At 43.8% G+C, this 20,295-nt stretch overlaps 1 protein-coding gene across 3 annotated transcripts in view; it reads left to right on the top strand.

The window, feature by feature from the left end:
- The window catches only part of braf (B-Raf proto-oncogene, serine/threonine kinase), a 115,083-nt gene that overhangs the window by 64,065 nt on the left and 30,723 nt on the right, over positions 1-20,295 (top strand). For 2 of the 3 annotated variants that reach the window (XM_060840018.1, XM_060840020.1), the window contains exons 6-13: positions 1,264-1,412; positions 4,114-4,233; positions 7,296-7,455; positions 8,503-8,542; positions 10,921-11,040; positions 14,783-14,925; positions 15,755-15,872; positions 17,295-17,379. In XM_060840018.1, the coding sequence (XP_060696001.1) occupies positions 1,264-1,412; positions 4,114-4,233; positions 7,296-7,455; positions 8,503-8,542; positions 10,921-11,040; positions 14,783-14,925; positions 15,755-15,872; positions 17,295-17,379 (935 nt within the window). The remainder of the gene's footprint in view (positions 1-1,263; positions 1,413-4,113; positions 4,234-7,295; positions 7,456-8,502; positions 8,543-10,920; positions 11,041-14,782; positions 14,926-15,754; positions 15,873-17,294; positions 17,380-20,295) is intronic. The other variant, XM_060840019.1, reaches the window with a different exon arrangement.

The raw sequence follows: 20,295 nt of genomic DNA on the forward strand, positions 1-20,295 counted from the left end.
GGGTTGTACTGGGTCTTTTAAGTTTGTTAGTTTTTGTTTGAGAGTGTTGGTGGGTTTGTGTGCTGCCTGGATTCCGAAGGGTCTCAGTAGTCTAGCTGTCATTTCTGAGACTTCTTTGATGTATGGTAAGGTGGTTAGGGTTTCTGGCTGTGTTTGGTCTGCTTGTCATGGTTTGTTCCTGAGGAATCTGTGGACTGTATTTTTTGAGTATCCGTTCTTCTTGAATATGTTGTATAGGTGATTCTCCTCTGTTTTCCGAAGTTCGTCTGTGCTGCAGTGGGTGGTGGCTCATTGGAATAGTGTTCTGATACAGTTTCATTTGTGTATGTTGAGATGGTTGCTGGTGTAGTTAAGTATTTGGTCAGTGTTTATCGGTTTTCTGTATACGCAGGTTTGTAGTTCTCCGTTGTCCTTTCTTTCAACTGTCTACAAAATTCAATGCAAGGACTGCCAAAAGCACTATGTAGGACAAACAGGCAGAAAGTTAACCACCAGCATACACGAACACCAGCTAGCCACAAAAAGACACGACCCACTCTCCCTCATAGCCCTACACATGGATGAAAAAAACCACCATTTCGACTGGGACAACACATCTATCCTGGGACAGGCTAAGCAAAGACATGCCAGAGAATTCCTGGAGGCCTGGCACTCCAACCACAACGCCATAAACAAATACATAGATCTAGATACCATCTATCAACCCCTCAGAAAATGAACAGGAAATGACATCACCACAAACCCCAGGAACCCCATCCAAGACAAACATATAAATAGAAAGCAAGAGACAACAGCTTCGCTTCACTTGGAGGTCTCCACTGATGATGTTACCTAGCCAGGTAATGAAACGTCTGGATACCAAACCTACAGCTCAGCGAGTAAGCCTACACCCTAATCCTTGGCATTATCATTGAGCAGAAACTGAACTGAACCAACTGTATTAATACTTGGGTACAAATGTAGGTCAGAGTCTGCGAATTCTGGGGAAGTAATTCACCTCTTGACTGCTCAGAGCCTGTACAGGTCACATGTCCTGTTAAACTAGAAATGGGAGTAAGCAGAGAAGGGTAGCTCTACACAGCCTGTGTGTCACTTTTTGAACATGTCTCTGTACATTATCCCTTCCAACAGAAGAGTTAGTATTTCATTTAGTGAGACATCAATTCAGTTATCTGGTGCTCCCAATATAAAATTGACCTCGACACTGACCCTGGTGATGTCTTGGTTGGATTTAAGCATAACTTTAGTTCCTTTCCCTTTCAGGTTCGAAAGACGTTTTTCACTCTGGCGTTCTGCGATTTTTGCCGTAAGCTTCTGTTCCAAGGTTTTCGGTGTCAGACGTGTGGATACAAATTCCACCAGCGTTGTAGCACTGAGGTTCCCCTCATGTGTGTCAACATCGACCAGCTAGAGTAAGTGCATTTGCATTGTAAAGGAGGCAGCTGGCATCATTGTTTGGGGAAGGAATGACCTCAGATGGTATTGAGTGACATCTTTAGGCTTTAGAGTTGACTTTGGTTAACCCTTTATGATTGGGGAGGTTCAAGCATAGGTTATCAAGAGCAATCAATACCTTTTATCTGATGGGCTACAGAGATCGAGAGGATGGCTTAGTGATTCTGATTTTTAACTAATTTATAGGTAACTGAGATGAGGTGAGTATATTGTGTGTGAGTTTGCTGAAAATATCAAGTTATGTGGAAAAACAAGTTTTGATGCAAAGAGACTGAATATGGATCTGGGTAACTTAGGTAACTGGGAAAAATGCAAAAAGCAGAATCTCTTCTAAATGGTAAGAAACTGAGAATAGTGCTATTTGGAAAGATCTGCATGTACTTGTGCATGAATCATGAAGTTAACTGGCAATGCAGAAAAACAATTGATATATTAGCATTTATTACCAGGATTTTGAGTATAAGAGTAAGCTTGAGGAGACTGGGCCTATAATTCGAGGCTTTTGAAGAATGAGATGATTCATTAAACAAAATAAAATTCTTAAGGGTGAGGATAACATGGTAGATAGTGGGAGGATGGTTCCCTGGCTGGGGAATCGAGAACTGATGGTCACAGTCTCACTGAAGGATTTGGCCTTTAGTGTCGAGGTGAGGAGAGGTTTTTTTCATTCAAAGGGTTTTAAACCAGAAATTCTCAAGGAGTTGAGTGAAATGGGTATTACTCTGGTGAAAGTGAACCATGAACTTTTTGAATGACAGCAGGCTTGGGGTGAGATGGCAGCAAATGGTCTACCCAATTCCTTTCGCTATATATCTAAGTTCAGATTGTCCCAACAGGATATGTTGTGAACTTGATTTCAATAAATTTGGTGTTTTGTGGATGGTATCAAAAAAGGGCCACGAGAAAGGGCGGCACGGTGGCACAGTGGTTAGCACTGCTGCCTCACAGCGCCTGAGACCCGGGTTCAATTCCCACCTCAGGCGACTGACTGTGTGGAGTTTGCACGTTCTCCCCGTGTCAGCGTGGGTTTCCTCCGGGTGCTCCGGTTTCCTCCCACAGTCCAAAGATGTGCGGGTCAGGTGAATTGGCCATGCTAAATTGCCCGTAGTGTTAGGTAAGGGGTAAATGTAAGGGTATGGGTGGGTTTCGCTTCGGCGGGTCGGTGTGGACTTGTTGGGCCGAAGGGCCTGTTTCCACACTGTAAGTCTAATCTAAAAAAAAGATTGTTGTCGGAACACAAATAGTTCATTCAAGTCTTTCAGTGAAGGGGGACTACATTCCATCCAGTCTGGGCATCCTAATAAGGTTGAGGTCCAGCAATCCTCATTGCCATTGTAAGACAACTAGGGGTGGACACTGCAACCCTGTCACTATAGCAATGAAGTCTCTCAAACAAATGTGATCTGAGATATGCATTTTTAAAACTCCAGTTTCACGGACAAATGTAAGTTTATCATGCATCTATCTTATTTATAATCTTTTAGATTATGCTTTTCTTTCTGTGTATTGGTTGTCACCAGTCTTAATTAGTAGGGCTGATTACTCTTTAAAGTTGCTGCTTAAATGCAAATTGTTATTGGAACTACATGATGGGAAAAGCCACTGAAGGTAGTACAGAGTTCATGCAAAATGCGTTTCATAGCTCATGTTTTTCTGATGGCAAATCACATTGCTCTCACCTCGAATGGCTAAGCTGAAAATGCTTAGAGCTTACCCCATATATACAGTTCACTCCAGAGGCTAGGGGTGGCATGGTGGCTCAGTAGTTAGCACTGATGCCTCACAGTGCCAGGGACCTGGGTTCGATTCCCACCTAGGGCAACTGTCTGTGTGGAGTTTGCACATTCTCCCTATGTCTGCATGGGTTTGCTCCGGTTTCCTCCCACAATCCAAACATGTGCAGGTTAGCTGAATTGGCTGAGCTTAATTGTCCATGGTGTTAGGTTCGTTTGTCAGGGGTAAATATAGGGTAGGAGAATGGGTCTGGGTGAGTTAATCTTCGGGGGGTGGTGATGTGGACTAGCTGAGCCAAAGGGCCTGTTTCCATACTGGAGGTGATCTAATCTAATTCACCATGGCGATTCTGCACTGTTTTCTCCATTGTCCAAATGAGTACGGAATTTAATAAAAGCAAAAAAAAGTTTAAAAGTTCACATTCATTTCATATTGCCGCGGTCTAGAAGGCATGTCCATGTTGTGCCACATTTAGATATCCAGTCATGGCTCCTTGGAGTTTAGAGTCAGAAGGCTGCAAATTTAAACCCTACTCCAACGGTTTGAGCACGCAATCTTGGCAGATGCAAAATGTTTTTCGCTGCTGTTTGATGCAGGGCGATAGAGCTCGCAATTCGTTCCCTAAAACAGGTTGTCTTGTTTGCAACTCACTGCTGTTTGTAGGAGCTTGTTTTGTGTAAATTGGCTGGCGAATATCCTTAACGTCAAACAGTGACAAAGCCTGAAAAGTGCTTCATTGGCTCTTTGGGATGTCCTGAGGGACTAAACGAATACAAGCTTGGCATTTTATTTTTTTTTAGCTACTTGTGCGCTAGTGTGCACTGAATTTGTTAATCTGGCAAAATGAAATTGATGCAATTATCTTTTCTTCTTATCCCCCCCTCCCATTTCTCCTGGCTGCTTTTGTTATCCGTTTTCCTCTAGTCTGCTCATTCTTTCCCGAATCTATGAAAACCATCCCATTACACAAGACGATGTATCATCTGGAACAACGCCACCGGGTTTGGGGATGTATCCTTCAGTTCCACCGTCCGATTCCACAGGGTAAGTCCTTTACAGGAGTTCCTCTCTATCTCTCTCACACTCAATTCTCCAACCGCCCTGTGTTCCATTTCTCCAATGGTTGTAGATCTTCAGGTTGGTCTTGGTCCTGTTCCATCAGTTGTGAGCATGAGCAATTGTCCAATTCAATGGAATATTGGTCATTGACAGTTGAGTACCATTTGCTGTACTTGACCGAGTATAACAGGGTCTGAGACTGAGAATGTCATCACTCTCACCACTGCTCCTCACTCCTGTCCCTTGTTCTCCTCTTCTGGAGACATGTTTCAATTGCACCCTGGCCGCTGGTGGAATTTGAATTCAATAAATAAGCCTGGAATTCAAAGTTGGACTAATGGCGACTGTGTAAGTGTCATCGGTTGTTGTAAAATCCCATCAGGTTCATTCGTCCATTTAGGTGAAGGAAATCTGCTGTCCTTACCTTGTCTGGCTCACCTGTGACTCTAGATCCACAGCACTTTTAACTTCCCTCAGAAATGGTCAAGCAAGTTCCTCAGGAAATTTATGGATTGACAGCAAATGGGAAGATGCAGGTGCAGTGTTAATATCACTGGACCTAGCTTTAATGCAGAGTTATCTAGACTTAAAATGTTAGCTTGCTTGCTCTCCATGGATGCTGCCTGACCTGCTGAGATCTCCAGGATTTTTTGTTTTCAGTACAGATTCCATCATTTGCAGTAATTTGATCCTAACAATAAAAGGTAGTTAGTCGAACCAGCAACATTCACATCCTATAAATGAATATAAATAATGAAGAGGAGGTGAAGGATGAGATGGGGAATGAGATTGGGAGGCACTACGGGTGAGGGGAGATTTGAGGGTACAAAGTACTAATGAGAATGGACAGGGGAATAGGAACGGGGAATGAAGAGTGAGGTGAGGAAGAACAAGGTGTGGAGCTTGGATGAGAATGAACCCAAGGGTTTGGTTAGTGGAGGCCAGGGAGAGAAAGTATTGTCTGAGTGGCAGCGAGGCATAGACATTGACCAGAAAATAAAGCAGTAGGAAGAATGTCTGAGAGCAGAAAACCGAGGCAGAAAGCAGGAATGGAGAGCGTGAGTGACTGAAATGGAGTTAGCTGAGAGAATCTGAATTGGAGGGAAGAATCGGGCATGTGTTAAGCTCCGTGTCATCTAAGGAATGCACATTATTCTGGAGTGGTATTTTCCATATATTGCAATGCCATATTGCCAATGGTGTCCAGGGATGTGCAGGCTAGGTGGGTTAGCCATGGGCAATACAGGGTTATAGGGAGGTAGGTCTGAGTGCGATTCTGTTCGAAGGGAAAGTGTGGACTTGGTGGGCTGAATGGCTTGCTTCCACATTGTCGGGATTCTATGATCTAGCCAGGAGAACGATAGTGTTAGACTTCAAGAGGACACTTACAGGACAATGGAATGAGTGGACAAGTGTCAGATAAAATTCAGTGCTGGAAAGTGTGCAGGGATTCATTTTGATATGAAGAAGGAAGAGAGGCGATTTAAAATAGCTTTTAAAAGAGGCTGTGTTAACTGTCCTGTGATTATATGCACACATGTCTCTGAAGGTAGTACAGCAGATTAACAATGTGGCTGAATAGGCATGTGGGATCCTGGGCTTTACAAACTAAGGTATAAAATGTAAAAGGAAGTTAGGCTGAACGTTGAAGTATTCTTTGTAACTGTGGGCATTGCACTTTATGACAGAAGTGAAGGGTTTAGAGAGGGTGCAGAAAAGAAGGCTGATAAGGGTTCCAAAGGCAATAGAGTTCACTTACAATATGAGATTAAGGAAGTTGGGTTGTTCTCCTTTGGAGATGAGAGGGTGGATAGAAGATTTAATAAAGGTGGCCTGTTACACTTACAGTGTGGAAACAGGCCCTTCGGCCCAACAAATCCACACCGACTCGCCACCCACCCACACCCATTCCCCTACATTTACCCCTTTGCCTAACACTACAGGCAATTTAGCATGGCCAATTCATTTAACCTGCACATCTTTGTGACTGTGGGAGGAAACCAGAGGACCTGGAGGAAACCCACGCAGACACGGGGAGAATGTGCAAACTCCACACAGTCAGTCGCCTGAGGCAGGAATTGAACCCGGGTCTCTGGCGCTGTGAGGCAGCAGTGCTAACCACTGTGCCACCTGCCGCCCAAGGTAGTTAGGGTCTACCTGAGAATGTGATGGAGACCATTTCAATCTTCAGTCTCCAAAGGGTGAGAATCTGAATGGGAAAACAGTTCAGGTGTAAGGGGAGAGTGGAGGGGAGTGGGACCACCTCAGTTGTTCTTGCAGAGAGGCAGCACAAACCCAGTGGGCAAAGAGCTCTCATGTGTTAGAACCCATTTGCAATGCTGTGAATTCTGCAGTGGGTGGTTGTAAGAAGTAGATATGTGACCCACGCACCCAACACACACTCTAACACACACACCACATACCTCCAAACAGCTTCACTCTCTCTTTCACTCTCTGTCTGCCTGTTACTCACTCACTCTAATCTACACTTAGAACTGGGGCCATGATTTCCTGGCTAAGCGGTTTCTCAGGGACTGTGGAAATGCCAGGATGATTGTTAAATCAGTCATCCCGTTGCTGTACAACATAGGCTGAAGATTATTTTCTGGTCTCAACTTGTAAAATGTTGAAATCTGTGGTGCTGGAAAAGCACAGCGGATCAGGCAGCATCTGAGGAGCAGGAGAGTCGACATTTCGGGCATAAGAAGGGCTTATGCTCAATATCAATTCTCCTGCTTGTCAGATGCTGCCTGACCTGCTGTGCTTTTCCAGTACCACACTCGCGGCTCTGATCTCCAGCATCTGCAGTCCCCACTTCCTCCTCGAAGCTGAAATCTGTCTCCTCAGCTCCTGTGAAGGAAATCTCAGTCAGCGCTCAGTCCTGACCACCTTTCCCCCCCGCCCGCCCCAGTCAAATGACCCGGTGGGACTTGCTGTCCATAGATTCCCTAAAGGCCATGTCACAAGCTGAATCAGAACAGTAGGGCAGAAGGTCTGGAGAAAGTTGCAAATTCTCACTGCTGTTAAACGGCGTTTTATCTTGGCAGGTCCCTATCTCACTCCACTGCCTCCCCGACGAAATCAATTCCGATCCCACAGCCTTTCAGACCCGGTGAGGAAGACCAACGCAATCAATTTGGGCAGCGAGACCGTTCATCCTCTGCGCCAAACGTACACCTCAACACCATTGAGCAGGTCAATATTGATGTAAGTATTCTCACACTTACCCGTGAGCGGAGATGGTGGTTTTGCAGTGATGTCACTGGACTGAGGTTACCACACTGAGGTTTCCAGCTAGACCAATTTAAATATAGTTGGAAGCTGGTGTCAGTTACGGCATTAAACCAGAAACGATTGTCATTAAAACCATCTGGTTCACCAATGTTCTTTAGGGACAGAAAATTGCCATTTTTCACTTGGTCTTGTCTACAAGTGACTCCAGACCCACACAGGTGTCTTAATTGTCCTCTGAAATGGCTGAGCAAACCAGTCCATTCAAGGGCATGAGGGATCGACAGCAAACTAGCCTTGCCAGAGATGCCCACAGTCCATGAAAGAATTTTTTTTTAAAACGTGTTTTCGTTACTTGATATCGCTCTTTCAAGATAAAGGGACAGTCATCTCTGACTAATCACTTTATGGTGCTCTGATAATATGCTTTGGCTGTGGCTCAGATGCAGTAGTAACAGCTCCTAAACTTGAGAGACTTGATCCCCATCCTCTGAGCTCACACTCCAGGGCAGGGCTCTCTTGAGGGTTCTGCCTTTCAGCTGATACGCTAAGCTGAGGTTCTGTCTGATCTGTCAGACAGCAGAAGATCCCACAGCCTCTATTTGAATAGATGACGTAGTTTATCTCACTGCTGTCAATGAGTCCTGTCAATGTACAAGTTGAGTATCATATTTCCTTACAGCTGGGACTACTTTTCAAAATTAGCTTTCATCATCTGTTAAGCACTTTGGAAAGGCATTGTATAATTGAAAGCTTGCTCTCCTGAATAGGTGAGCTCTAAACAGTAGGTGAGGAAATTGTAGTTGAGTAGATGCAGCGGTCATTTGTGGTAATCCTTTGAAGCTCTTTCACTCATTGTCCCCACCCAACCCTTTAGAAATCCTTCATGCATACTTTTTGGAAATCTTCTCTAAAGCCTCCTTTCTTGGGTCTTCTAGTAAACCTTACTTTTGTAACCCTCAGTAGCCTAATAATTCTCAAAAATGGACTGAGACATCTCCCCTTTTCTCATTGTTTCCCTAGGGTCTGATCCGTGATCAGGGTCTACCACGCAATGACGGAGGTAAGAATGTGACATCTTGATTCCCTTTGAGTTTGTGGGTTTCTCGGGTGAAGATTTTAAGGAAACATGCCAAGATTTTGTTCAGTTGAATTCCATCTGAACTTAGAAGTGTGCATACATTTTTACATCAATTGTACTCCCCAAAGTAAAGGGATAATGCAGCACTGCCCAGGTTGTAGAGGGTTAAATATAGAGTAAGGACCCTTTCCTGAAAATGTTTGTCAGGGGACTTCTCTCAATTGTGCTGATGTTACTTTTTTTCCATCCTATACCAGCCTTTTATGTGCCCCTGAGTGGTGTGGCCAGTTTGGCACTGGATGGGGCTTCATGATGGCATGTTGTGTTCTGGGGTTAATGCCAGCCAGAGAACACCAGTGGGACCTATTCAAATGTTTTGCGACCATTAGGCGGTGGAGATTCTGATTACAATTTTGCTTGGTTCTCCCACTGAATACTGTGGTCCCTTATTACAGAGTGTAAAACTTTGTTCAAAAGCTGGAACTGAAATTAATCAGGTAATGACAATCCTTTTAGACCCTAAGTCAACAAAAGATGAGGTATTAATGTAGATACAAAACCAGCAAGGCCTTCAAGAAGCCATTGCCTGACTCCTTATAATATCCTTCCACCTCCCTATAATAAAATTCAACATATTGACACCTTTGCTTTCCTTCTGTCTTTTATTTTTTTTACGTTGGTAATTTTATCTCTGTGCTTCCTCTGCCCTTCCACCAGCAGAAAGTACTGACTTTTACTAGAAAGCAACTTGACCTCATCCTTCACCCCAAGTGTCGCTCTTATATGAGTCTCATTATGAATTTGTACCTATCTATTTCTGGGTTGGTAGACCATTTGGCCACAAAGGCCATCAGGCCTGAGCCCAAACCTGCCTCATTTTCTTCAGAAATTTCACATCTTAGCAGGAATGCTTCACTTATGACGATAGCAGAAATCTTGGCCAACTTTGCAAAAAGAGATTACTCATCCCTAACGTGGGGGTGGTGGGGTGGGGGTGGGGTGGGAGCGGGAGTGGCAAAGGCCATTAGGCTAGCTGTATTGCAATGATTTAACTCAGCAAGGACGCAAGAGCTATTCCCCAAACCCCAAATGAACTGGGGAATTTAGAAAGCCTTTACTTCAGCCTTGGATTGCTGCCATTGTGTAAAAAAAAAATTGTGCTCTGTTTTGTGATAGGGAGTTGAGGATCTGGTTGAAGTCACTAGTTCCTGGTAGTTTGCTGAATGCATTAGTGAGCTTGCATTAGTGAGCTTGGTGTGGTGTATGTACAACTGAGGAGCCCACGTTGCTGCAAATTTATTTTGGACATTGACTGAGCTGATTTCCACCCCTCTTTCTTTGAAGGTAGGATGCTCTGAAATCCCCCCCCCCCAAGTCATTTATTGGCAAATTCTCTCCCAATACCAGTTTGGAAAGAAACAAATTGTAACGTTGTCACAGGAGTTAGAGCATGCGAGTTGTTACCCTTGCCCATGACTTCACTGAAATTTTGAGAACTAATTTTCAGAGCCTGAGTACCAGATGAAAGAAAGGATTTGAGAGATGAACTTTGGCGGATAGCTAGTGACTTCCACATTTACACCAGATTCTGCCCACAGAATTAAAACCAGATCTTTTCACGGTTGTTCTGGGATGCCAGTGAGTTGCCCTTTTCCCATTCTGGGTTTCCTACTCACTTCAGCACATGTTGCTGATAGACTGGTTTCCTGTGGACACTTAAAGGAATTCGCTTTGGCACCTGTAATGACAGCGTTAGGTGACGCCTGCAGAATTTGTGCTATTTCTGTCCCAGATTGGGGGCCACAGGAGAAACTGAGTTGGTTCAAGGCAGTGGTCAAATCTGTTATGCTTTGATTTCTTGCTGAACTCCTGTGGGTTAGCACAATTGCAAAGAGCAAGAATTTCACCTCTCTTATTCTTTAAAGCAAAACTTAAGAAAGGATATAAAACTGTGAATTAATCCCTCTTTAAATACGTGACTCCTTTTTCGCGATTCGCTAAAATAATGGGTGATCTTCTCAAATTGATGCAGCTCCATTGCATTAGGTAGTTGCAGCACTGTTTCTGAAGAGGCAGTGGTATCTGCCCATTTGTATGGCAATTTTTGAATGAGAATGTTGGCTGTCAGTACTGCTAAGGGAAAGTGTGTTGAGATGTAAGAATTTTGGTCTCTGCTGTGAGTGGAAAGTATTGTTGGACATGCACTGTACGAAACAGGGGAAGATCCTCCAGCAGAAACCCTATGCGAGGTTTCTTTTGCCCTTTTGAATATTTTTCTTCTCTATCCAATAAGGAAGAACCCTGCTGGCAGGGAGTTTTGGTTCCTGCTCCTTCACTCCTTTTCTTTTCTCTTCCCGCAGCCCCCTTGACGCAGCCGATCAGGTGCCTCAGGAAGTACCGCTCCCGGACTCCCAGCCCTTTGTTGCAATCTTACCCCAATGACCTTGTCTTTGATTTTGAGCCTGGTCCTGTATTCAGAGGTACTCGGGCACCTCTCCTCGCTTACTCACTTGTGCACGCTCCCTCACGAACATTTACATTGCACTGCACCGATTCTCTCACCACTGCTTCTCCACCTGAGATTCATGCCCACTCCATAGACCCATTGTGTATAGGAACTGTGGAGCAGGTAGCTCAATCAGAAGCAGTATTCAGCCAAGGCTTAGGTCAGAGGTGGTTCATCCAGTTGTAAACCCGGTTTACAGCAGATCCAGAGTATATCCAATCCCATCCGTCTCTAGTATACTACCAATCTGTCAGTGTATACCCGCAAGGAAACTGAGCACATCATCCTCAGCTAGCAGGCTGCACCAAGGGGAGCGAATAGATTGTGGCCAAATGCAGGAGATACAGGACAAAGTTTAAAAGGGTACTTGTTCTAAGATCAGTAAAGTAAGGACGTTTGTTGTGTTTGTCTCTGAACCCGCTGGAAGTCAAAAGGTTTTCAGATCATTTAGAATCTGCTGCTGTGCACTGTTTGCAATAACTTATATTTATGTTATGTTGAGGAGGAGGGATGATGTAGAGAAAGGCATAGGGTGTGGACAAAGTATAATATGGAGGACAGTTGTTGCATCTTGTCTATTTGGTCAGTTACTGTTGACTTATTCCCAGGCCAGTTGGTGAAGTATTAAACAACACAGTAATAGATGGGAGATTTATTTACAAAATGTGGCCATACATTTATCTGTTTTTTATCTAATCTCCCCAAGTCCCAGCAGTCTCTCTTTAAATGTGCTCTAGCTCCTTAATAAAACAATACACTTCACCTCTGTATTTCAATATAGATAATATTTCATTACCACTACACATATTTTTAATTCATGTGGTTAGCTATGGTAAAAATCAAATGAGCTTGCTTCCTTCAGCTTGACCACAGCTGTAGAGGCACAGTGTTAGATGCAAGATAAGATTCCTTGTTGCTGCTGCTGTAAAAGTCCCAACTAATATCACAACCTTGACCACCAGAATTCTGAGAAACACTATATGACGTAGAAGTATGTATGTTACAGATTTGAAATGATTGCAGCAGATGCATTAAATAAAAGATAGATTTGCCATAGTCTTACCAGACCATAGAGGTGCGCTCTCATTACAGAGTGGTGATTGCTGGTGGTTTGATCTGAGGGTCCCCACGCCTCAGGGGAGGAGAGAAGTTGAGAAAGAGGTTCCTTCATGGTAACCTCAGCCAGTGCAGGACCTTAGCCTATGCTGTTGGCATCATCGTACATTGCAAACCAGCTGTCAATCTAACTGAGCCAAATTGACCCCCCTAGCAGATGATTATCAAGTAAAATGGTTGTGTAAGAAAAGAGGTGTTCTACATTCATTTATACCCAATTAGAATGTTTGAATTTTAACAGTTGGGACTCATTTTCTCTGACCTGCTGTATTCAGGTCCTCTCCTACCGTTTGTTATTCCAAAGAAGCAGGTTACTTAATGGGGGAATTGAACACGTTGGCCAATGCATTAAACAAGCATACAGGAATTCAGTGCAAAAGATCAGGGTTATCCGAACTAAACCCAGAAAATACTGGAACCATTCTGCAGGCCAGGACAGAATGATGTGGAGAGAGAAAAACAGAGGTAACACTTCTGTGACCTTTTGTCACAGAAAGGATCACAGGAGAGGAGGTGGATTGAGACCTGAAAGAGGGAAATATTTCACTCCAAGCAGAGTTCTGGACAAAGCAAAAATCACATTAAACTTTTTCAAAGTCTAGAAACAAAATACTGCTTCTGATCAGCACCTGTTTCCCTTGTTGAACACATTCCTACACTGTTTTATAATTTAGAGTGCCTCTTTAGTAAAAGAGACAATGTGCCTTTTCTCTGGGTTATCAAACTGCTCGTTAACACCAATTATCAGCCCTAAAGCAATTACCTTAACAAAACATTCTTCATATATTACTTAATAATCATTTTTGAAGACAAATATCTTTCTTAAAGTAAATCCAGATCTGACGTTCACTGAAGTGGTTTCAAAATGCAGCCAAAACCAGAATGAAAGGCACACAGTTTCCATAATGTATTTTTTCTGATGTTCATATTCTGTGCTGTTTGGGGTCAGGGGAAGAAATTGTCATTCAAAATATTCTTTTTTACCTTCATTTTCCCTCCAATAATGTCCTCGCATTTTAGTCAGGTTATCACTTCTGAGTAGGTATATAAATAGGAAAGGGTTAAAGGGATATGGGCCAAATGCTTGGCAATTGGGGCCTGATCAGATTGAGATGCCTGGTTGGCATGGACATGTTGGACTAAAGGGACTGTTTCCATGCTGTATGACCCTATGACCCTCTGAGATTGATGGGCAAAACAAAAAAGGTACTGAGATTGTGCTGGAGATGAACTTAATTCTTGAAGCGAAGTGCTACTTCAGTCACCATAACTGATGACAATTTGCCTATATTTGTGGGCAAGGACAGTGTGCATGTAGTCCATGACACTACTGACTCGTTCTGAGGTATTGAAGCAGGGGTGCTGACCCTTGCTGGGGTATAGCTTCAAGGTTCCTCTATGCCCCTTGAACAAAATAACATTTCTTTGCATATTAGTCCTCTTCAAGTATTGACTTTTGCGACCAATCCAATGCCCAACCTTATTTGCAGCAGGGGTCAAGTGAAAAATTTGTAGATAGTGTTTGGTGGAAGGAGAGATCTCCAGGAGCATGCTTTTTTTTTGCTCTTAACCTCATGTTTTTGAAGCCACTGATTACAGAGGGACCCTGATTATCCGGCATTCGATTACCTGAATATCAGATTATCTGGCAAGATTGCAAGATCCCAATGCTTGGTTAAACATTGTAATTCGGCATTGGATTATCCGGAATTTGATTAACCAAATGGAGTACTCTTCACCCGTATCCTTCGGATAATTGAGGTTCCTCTGTATTCTCAACCAAAATCCTGGGGAGATTTGAGATTGAAGCAAGGAGTTGCTGATCTGTTTGGCTTTTCTCAGTTGACGTTGGATTAGGTTGGGTGGGAGTTGCTCATTGAAGGAGTAAGAACAATTTCAACCTTGCTTGGAAGTTCATCAGTTGGAGATTACCTATCATTGACTATTTATTGTACACAGCCCTAAAAGGAAGTCTGTTTGACATATGGAAATATCTTTAGTAGCAGTCTTAGCAGGAATCCTTGGTTAAGTAAATGCAGTTGTTGACTCTAAAATTTCCCAAATCTTGTCTAGTCCTAAGCACATTGGTTTCTGCCCTACTGGATTCCCACCTGCTCCACAGTATTTAATATATTTATCTCTAGCCACTCTGTCGCATCTTGTTATTGCCCCGAGCTAAACTGGGCATGAAAGCTTACAGCAACCCTGACCTCACAATAACAGCTTACCCACTGCACAGGGTTAGTTACAAGAGAGAGCAAGGTGCTTTTGAATGTTGCCATGTAGCTAACTTGCTGCAGCACCATTGAGAAATTTCAAGTTGATGGCCATAACTTCACGCTTTTCTATTTCTATTTCCACCCCTATCTCTCAATCAAAAATCGGTTATATGCATGGTCACTCCTTATTTTGGGAGCCACTTTGGCTGTGAGATCATTCACCAGTGTCGTACCCTGCATGGGCTGTCCAACATTATAGTTTAGCCTCTTGCCTTATTTTGGGCAACTCTTTGCTGTAGTAATGATTCTGCTTTCTCTTACCTCTTGGTTCCTCCTCACCCCCTCCTGTTGAAACATTGGTTTAAACAAATATTTAAACAGGGTCCACGTCGGGGCTCTCTGCCACCCCGCCAGCTTCGCTGCCTGGTTCTCTGAGTTGTGTCAAAACGTTGCAGAAATCACCTGGTACTCAGCCACGGGAGAGGAAATCGTCGTCTTCATCATCCGAAGACCGGAATAAGATGGTAAGGAGGAGACCCTTCTCTCTCTCTCTCTCTCTCTCTCTCCCCTTTCTGTAAGTGTGAAGAAGGGCTGAGGTAACGGTTTGGGGTGTTTACACAGACAAGGCGGTGAACAAAAGACTTGAAGGGTAGCAAATGTGGCTCTGAGCCCCTCTGGGCTGCGGTGGGGGAGAGATTGTTCAGGGATGCCCAGTCTTGGCTGCCCTCCTGGTCAGCGGTATACGTGAGTCCGGATTGTTTGGTTGGAGCAGAGCTATGTTTTGGGTTGGGGATGGCTTATGGTGAGAAAGATACCTATCATGGCAGGAAGGAGCGGGGGGTGGGGGAGGGGGGGGGGGTGGAGGTGATGATGGGCAGTTAATATTGGATGGGAAAGATACATTTCTGATGTTAATTGCGATTTTGGCCCAACCCAACATATCATCAATACAACTCATTCTACTGATAGATCACAAGGTAGGTTCAGAGGATGCCCTTTAGATTCCATCCCTGAACAATGCCAACACTACCATGTGGTTGTTAATGAGGGCAAAACTTCTTGATCATCTCCATCTGTTGATGAAGGGTAACATCTTGTTGCCAGATTTCCTGAAGGATGGCCAAGACATCAAGGCCAGAGTAGAACAATTCAAGCTCTGACCTTGATTCTTGAGAAATCACAGTTGCACACCCTTGTCTTGCTGCATTTTGCAACATCATTTGAGCTTGACAGTGGTTGGAATGGGCCCATGTGTGAATGATGTGTAACAAAGGAGAGTCAGACAAAAGTGCACAGTTCAAACTTTAACCTAGTTTTTATTCCCTGCTATTTATCATGGTTTTTGCTTTGTAGAAAACTCTGGGTCGAAGGGACTCCAGCGATGACTGGGAGATATCAGAAGGACAGATCACATTGGGTCAAAGGATAGGATCGGGCTCATTTGGAACAGTGTATAAGGGAAAGTGGCACGGTATGTAATGTGGTAGGGTTCTCACGGTCCCTTGGTGCATATGTGGTGGACAATATTTGGCTGTTCGATTGGATTCGGTGTTAGTCTACTGGAATGCATGGATAGTGTTACAGCACCTTAGAAGGTGCAGAACAATGAGAAGCTGCAGTTGGAGTTCAATCAAGCTGGTTACAATCCTGACCCCCTCTATTATGAGGTAATGCAGCGTGTTACAGATTTAATTGTTCAGTATCATCATTGCCAAGGCCACAGGTGTTATTTTCCACAAGAAAATAAATGAGTATCACCCCTGCACCCTAAAAGCCAACAGTCTAAAAACAGACTATCATCCTACTCAATAAGAGCAGAATGTATTTTACTCAGCCACCAACATTGTAAGTGGATGAGACTTGCATGCTCAGCTCTGGAGGTACACTCACCAAAGGTGAAGATAATTTGTTGAGTGAAGAGCATTTAGCCCATGATCATTCGCTCTCCATTGTTCCCAATCCAGAGGCAAGCTACCTTTGATATGATTGAAGGTGCTCATTATCTGAGACCGATAATGAGTACTTAGTGCCCCTTGCACACCACTGTAGTTCCCAATAATTGCATTGTGCTTGAACGTTTGCAATCTAAACAATGCATGTTTGGTCAGGTTCAAACTGAGAGGATAGATGTTTCCTAGTGGCAGTGGTATCGATTGATATCAATCAAATATGGAGGGAAAAGGAGCTGAGTATAAATCTATTTGAGTGAAGGAATAGGCTCATGCTGTTACGGCAGAGTGCTTGAGAAAAATATTGTTGGATAGCTTTACTTGCATTCTCAGACCTGACTGGCAAGAGTTTCCAAAGTGCACCTTTATCCTTGATCATTCCTCTTCCGCTGAAGGTGCTGATCGTTGAGTCAATACTGGGTGACAAAGGTCACCTCTTGAAACATTGCCAGATCCATGCATTTGGAAAAACCTCAGGATCCTTTTCTCTTGCCAGCTTTCTCCTTAGCATTCTTTGAAGGTCTTGGCTTCAGCTTGTAGTGTGTCTCTATGGCTGCTGGGTTGTTGGTTATGGCATATCATGGCAGCTAATGCCAACAGGATGTTTATTAGCAGCAGAGAGCTCACCACAGGCTAAGCCTGATCCTTTACTGGCACAATGTCCAAATGAACTCACTCTCCAACAGGATGTAACTGTTCTCCTCTCCACCCTTTCCCCCCCCTGCCTGGGAACCTCCAACCTTCCTGAAATAGCACAGTCTGGACTTGATCATTCTTTGTAGCTGAGTTACTAATAGGAAAAACTGCCATCCATTGGGGTGAGACAGATTCTGTTTAGGCTGACTCTTTCAGTAGGCCGACTGTGCTAACCATTCACTATCTTGTAGAATGAACCAATTCTGTTATTGTGCCGCTGCCTGCTATAAAATGCTATTTGCCCACAGGGGATGTTGCAGTGAAGATGCTGAATGTTACAGCTCCAACACCACAACAGCTACAAGCCTTTAAAAATGAAGTGGGAGTCCTCAGGTAAGAGGATCATGCTGAAATTCTGAAAGCCAAGACCTGTCAAACAATTAGCAGACCATGAGTGAAATATTGGAAAACTTCCTTTGATTGTTGTACATGTGGTGGTGCAATCACATGACACTGTATACACTGGATGGTGTGATATCCTTGCAAAGGGGGTATTGCAGGAGAGTGGTTATGTCACTGACTTGTAATCCAGAGGCAGGTGTTAAATCTCACCAAGGCATCTAGGAAATTTAAATGTGACTGATTACATTTCAATCTGGTAATCATGATTAAGGCACCCAGCTGTACTCACCAAAATCTGACAATTAGTACCAAAATTAGGGAGCTGTTCCATTGACTCAGTCACCCACATTGGTTGACATAGTAATTATCACAGATCCAAACCTTAGTGTCGTCACAATTGGCTATGTCCAATCCAAATAGGAGGGTAGACCATGAAGCTATGGTGGCCATGGAGGGAGAGAATGGCCCTGGGGGTCCTCAGAATTAACTGCTGACCCCATGACATCTTGTATCAGGACAAACATGGAAACCCATGTTTCCCACCTACCTCTGACCTTCCCCTTCCTCAGCTGATGAATCCATCTTGAATAGCCCTTTGGAAGAAGCGTTGTGGGTGGCAAAGGCAGAGAATGCCCTTTGGGTAGGGGAGACCAATGTTCATCATGGACGGCAGCTCAGTAGCACTCCTACTGTCCAAGATGGCGGAAGCCTGAAGAATAAAACTAGCAGAAAGGTAAATACAATTGAGGTCCCAACCCAATGGAAACACAGTACAGGATTTCATGCGTACAAAACCGTAGAAACAGCATCTTAAAGCCAAGCTAGGCAATTCCAAAACAGAGTTAGGATCAAAGCTGTACAAATGAACCACATCTCACCAAATATGGGGGTAGACACCAAACAACTGATTGGAGGAGACAACGCCAATGTGCATCTCAATCCTTGATGATGGTGCCCAGAATGTCAATGCAAAAGACAGGGCCGAAATGTCTGCATTAATTTTCAGATTGAGCTACTGCGTAATCGAAGCTTTCTCCACACGTACCCATCATGACAGCCTTCAAACCATTTCAGTTCACTCCACGTCATTTTGAGAAACGGATAATCATACTTAAAATAGCAATAAGCAACACCTCAGCTATAATCTTTAGTGTGTCTTGGGAAAATTGCCAAGCTATGTCCTGTACACAAGGGGAACAAATGCAGTTTGACCACTTACAACATTAGCAAAATGGTGGTGGTCTCATCATTCTGCCAGAGACAGGTAGCTTCTGATTTCATTACAACCTTGGTCTAAATGTGGGCAAAGGATCTGACCTCCAGAGGTGATGTGGAAGTGACTATCCTTGTCATCAAGTCACTCCTGCATCACCTTTGGAAGACAGATCAATAGTGGCATGAAGGAGCCTTGACAAAACTAAAGTCAATGTGGGCAAACTCTCCACTGGTTGGAATCATCCCAGCGGGAAAGTAGATGGTTGCATTTGTTGAAGGCACAGGCCCACAATTCCCCTTCAAGTCATGCATCATTGTGACTCATTTTATATCTGTGTACTTTCACTGTTACTGGGTCAAAATCTTGGAGCTCCCTCCCCGTCAATGCTGTAGGTCTACCTACACCAAATGGACAGCAACAGTTCAACAAGGCCTTTTCTGAAGGGCAATGATGCTGGCCCAGCCAGTGAAACCCATGTCCCTGAAAGCATGTGAAAAACTGAATTAGGCCAGCTACTTCAATTTTGGTGTGTTGTGTTGCCATAGTCTTGCCAGGCCATAGGAGCTGCTCTCATTTAGAGAGAAATGGCAGGTGGTGATTTAACCTTATGGTCACCAGACCTTAGGCAGGGGAACAGGTTGAGAAGGAGAGTCTATCATGGTAATCTCAAACCGGTGATGGGAATTGAATCTGTGCTGTCGGCATTATGCTGCTATGTAAACCAATGATCCAGCCAACTGAATAAAACCGATTCCCAGCCATATCAATACTGTGAGCAGGTCAGAAGCTGGGAATTCTGCGGTAGGTTACTCATGTCCCAACACCCCAAATTCCATCTATCACCTATAAGTCAGAGGTCAGGAGTATTACAAAACCCTGTCTGTTCGCCTGTGTGAGTGCAGCCCCAGTAACTCATGAGGCTCAGCATCATCTGTTCTGAAGTAGTCCATCTGATTAATACCCCATGCCCATGGTGAATAGTCACTCTGTGTCCACTATCGACACAGCATGGCAGCAATATGCATCAGCTACAAGCTACACCATAGCAACTCACCATCATTCCTTTGACAGCTCATCTGACTTTCAAACTTTTCCATACTGAAGAAATAAATACAATTGTCAGGGCCAGTATCTGCAAGTTCCCCTTAGAGTCTAAACCACCCATTGTTGCAACAAAATTCCTGTCTAACCTGGAACTCCTTGTCTAACAATACTGTGAGTGTAGCCATCTCAGATGGACTGCAGCAGTTCAAGGAAGTGGCTCATTATCACATTCTCAAGGAAAATTAGAGATGGACAAGCAAAGTTGATGTTGCCAGCAATGCCCTTGTTTCATGAGTGAATCTAAAAATATGGATGAGATAATGATATTTGAGGTGTGATCTAATGGTGGAGGCCACCAGAACCAAGCCCAATCATGTGCTTATTCAGGGTCTATACGTATACATTTACATAGCTTCTAACAAAAGTCACTGTACAGTGATTGGGGTGAACACTGGCTGTTTTTCCTTCCACATCGGCCTAATGTCATTGCAGATCTATCGAGGCCAAATATTGAGTCCAAATATTGCTGTCTCTGGGATCTGTTAACTCTGATGTTAGATTGACGTCTGGTTTCATTTGAGGGGAGCAGGTGTTAATATTGATAGTGAAATAAATTGTTAATGTTGTTTTCTATTCATTTTGGTTGA

Source organism: Hemiscyllium ocellatum, chromosome 19 (genome assembly GCF_020745735.1).
Source record: "Hemiscyllium ocellatum isolate sHemOce1 chromosome 19, sHemOce1.pat.X.cur, whole genome shotgun sequence".
NCBI lineage: Eukaryota > Metazoa > Chordata > Chondrichthyes > Orectolobiformes > Hemiscylliidae > Hemiscyllium > Hemiscyllium ocellatum.